This window comes from Penaeus monodon, chromosome 3, assembly GCF_015228065.2.
Source record: "Penaeus monodon isolate SGIC_2016 chromosome 3, NSTDA_Pmon_1, whole genome shotgun sequence".
Lineage (NCBI taxonomy): Eukaryota > Metazoa > Arthropoda > Malacostraca > Decapoda > Penaeidae > Penaeus > Penaeus monodon.
In genome coordinates this window covers 48,554,591-48,557,090 of record NC_051388.1, presented here as the reverse complement: position 1 = coordinate 48,557,090, position 2,500 = coordinate 48,554,591, and the positions used below count along the sequence as shown (strand labels likewise).

Sequence of the window (2,500 nt, the reverse complement as noted above, 5' to 3'; positions counted from 1 at the left end):
TCAAAGCTATCAGGCTCCATGATCTACCTCGAGGGTTTGCAGGAGCTGCAGTTTCCTCCGACCTGCAGCAGAGCTGCAGTTCCTCGGACCTGCAGCAGGACTGCCGTCAAACTTCGGAGGGGCTGCTTTCTGGTGGAGTCTACACCCACGGTATCTTGTAGTAAGTACTATGAAAATATAATAAATGATAATGACTATAATGATTTAATAAGAGTAACAATAAGAGTAATAGTAGTAAACAACAATAGATTTAGAACATAAAAAAAATAATTTACCATCTTCAGATGGTAAATTTCTAGATCATTTATTAGAACAAGCTCTATGACTTCCTTTGTTGGATGCAGATCATAATGTTGAAATTAATAATGATAAAACTGCAAATTTCTATAATTCGTTCTCCCTCTAACACCAAAGACCCCCCCCCCCCCTCGCCCTCAGTATATTCAACAATGGCCGTCAACGAGCTTTTGTAACGATTTCGGCCACCAAGAGGGGCGCGACGGATACAACACTCAGGGATCCTACTACGTCAGCTCCGATGGTGTCTGCAGAGGGTCACTTACATGTCAATGGCGACAAGGAACGTGGCCAGGTGACATACGAGGGAGTGGCTCAGTACCCTGCCTCAGCCGTGCTTCTTACTCACCGCACCTTCTAGGTTAAGGCCTTGTAAGCCCGGTGACATGATGTGCCGGATGTTAATATACATAACTCTGTTGTTATTTCGATGTTCGAATGTCAGCCTAAATATTAATAATAATATAATTTTAAATATATTAATCTAAAACATTTACTTAACTTCCTTTTAACAAGTTCAGATGAAAATCGAAAAAAAAGAAAAAGTAAAGACAAAGAAAAAAATGTTTCGTATAAAGTACTAGAAAATGCGAGTTAGCTACTACTAACAGTAATAATAATGTTACATAAGAGCAACGATAATATCATAAACATACAACTAACACGATAATAAGAACAATTATCAATTGTTGCGTAACTATACATGAACAGGGACAATTTTAAAAAGTGATAGAAGAAAATGTTGCTAAAGTCGGATAAAAATTATGTAAGAAATAAGATGACCCCCCATTCTTATGGCAGTTTGTGCTAACCTTTTTGAATCTGACAAAATGCAATGTCTTATGGTAATCGACACACAACTGCAGCCAACTTTTTGGACTGCGAACCCCTATCGACCCACTCCCAACACAAAACATTGTGACAGTAACTGTAACGCCTGTAAATAAGAAAGCATGCAGGCTGCCAGATGGCAGTCAGACGTATGAAGGCCCGAGCCATAGGTTGACCCAGCCTTTAGAGTTCAGCAGGGATTATCACATATGCTGCAGCTTCCCACTCTTAGCTGGAAAGAAATCGCCATCCTAAACTCCGTCCGGGTAGGAGGGTCCTCGCTGATGGGTGGGTCCGGGAACAGTATTGTGACATCGCTTGCATCCAAGCTAACTGTTGGATGGTCTACCTGGTACAAAACAACTCAAATACTCAGCCCAACGTTCACTAACACCAACATGAATCTGAGAGGATCCGCCTATCCCACTGATCGATCTACAGTTAGGCTTTTCAGGGCTTGGTAGGCAGGGCGAAGATCGTTTACCAAGAAATAGCCTTCAACCTCCTAAGCAAGATTCCTGATGTGTGGATATATAATATATATAGATATAGATATATATATAGATATATATAGATATGTGTGTGTGTGTATGTGTGTGTGTGTGTGTGTGTGTGTGTACATGTATTAACACATACACAGGCGCGCGCGTACGTGCACACACGCACATATATCTATATGTATATATAAATATAATCTATTTATAGTGTGAGTACATATCTACCTAGCTATCTATCTATCTTGTTTTAATCTTACTATCTAGATATACAGAGAAGTGGATAGACGCTAGAGAGAGATATAGTAGATAGATATAGAATATATATATACTAGAAGAGAGAGATAATAGATATATATACATAGCATATATATATGTATAGAATATTATATATAGATATATATATATAGATATATAGATATCATAGTATATATATATTAATAGATACGCAGATACATGCAACATACACATAGTAATATATATATATATAATAGTAGATATGATAGATAATATATATATATATATATATATATATATACCTATAAATATATAATACATTATCTGATATATAAAAAAATAGTATTAAATATATGTATAATATATATATATGTGTCTTTGTGTGTGTTGTGTGTGTGTAATATAATATATATAAATATATATTATACAATATATATATATTATATATATATATTTATATTTATAATATTTATATAAGTATACTAATATATATTTGTATACATATGTGACATAATAATGTTATATATATATATATATATATATATATATATATATATATCATAGCGATTTTTTTTTTTTTTTTTTTTTTTGTTATAAACATAGACCACCACACACATACACACACACACAAAAACCACCCA

At 34.4% G+C, this 2,500-nt stretch overlaps 1 protein-coding gene across 1 annotated transcript in view; it reads left to right on the top strand.

Moving 5' to 3' along the window:
• The first annotated feature begins 1,526 nt into the window (after positions 1–1,526).
• The window catches only part of LOC119587055 (cuticle protein 19-like), a 5,734-nt gene continuing 4,760 nt past the window's right edge, over positions 1,527–2,500 (top strand). The window contains exon 1 of the mRNA XM_037935805.1: positions 1,527–1,568. Within this exon, the coding sequence (XP_037791733.1) occupies positions 1,527–1,568 (42 nt within the window). The remainder of the gene's footprint in view (positions 1,569–2,500) is intronic.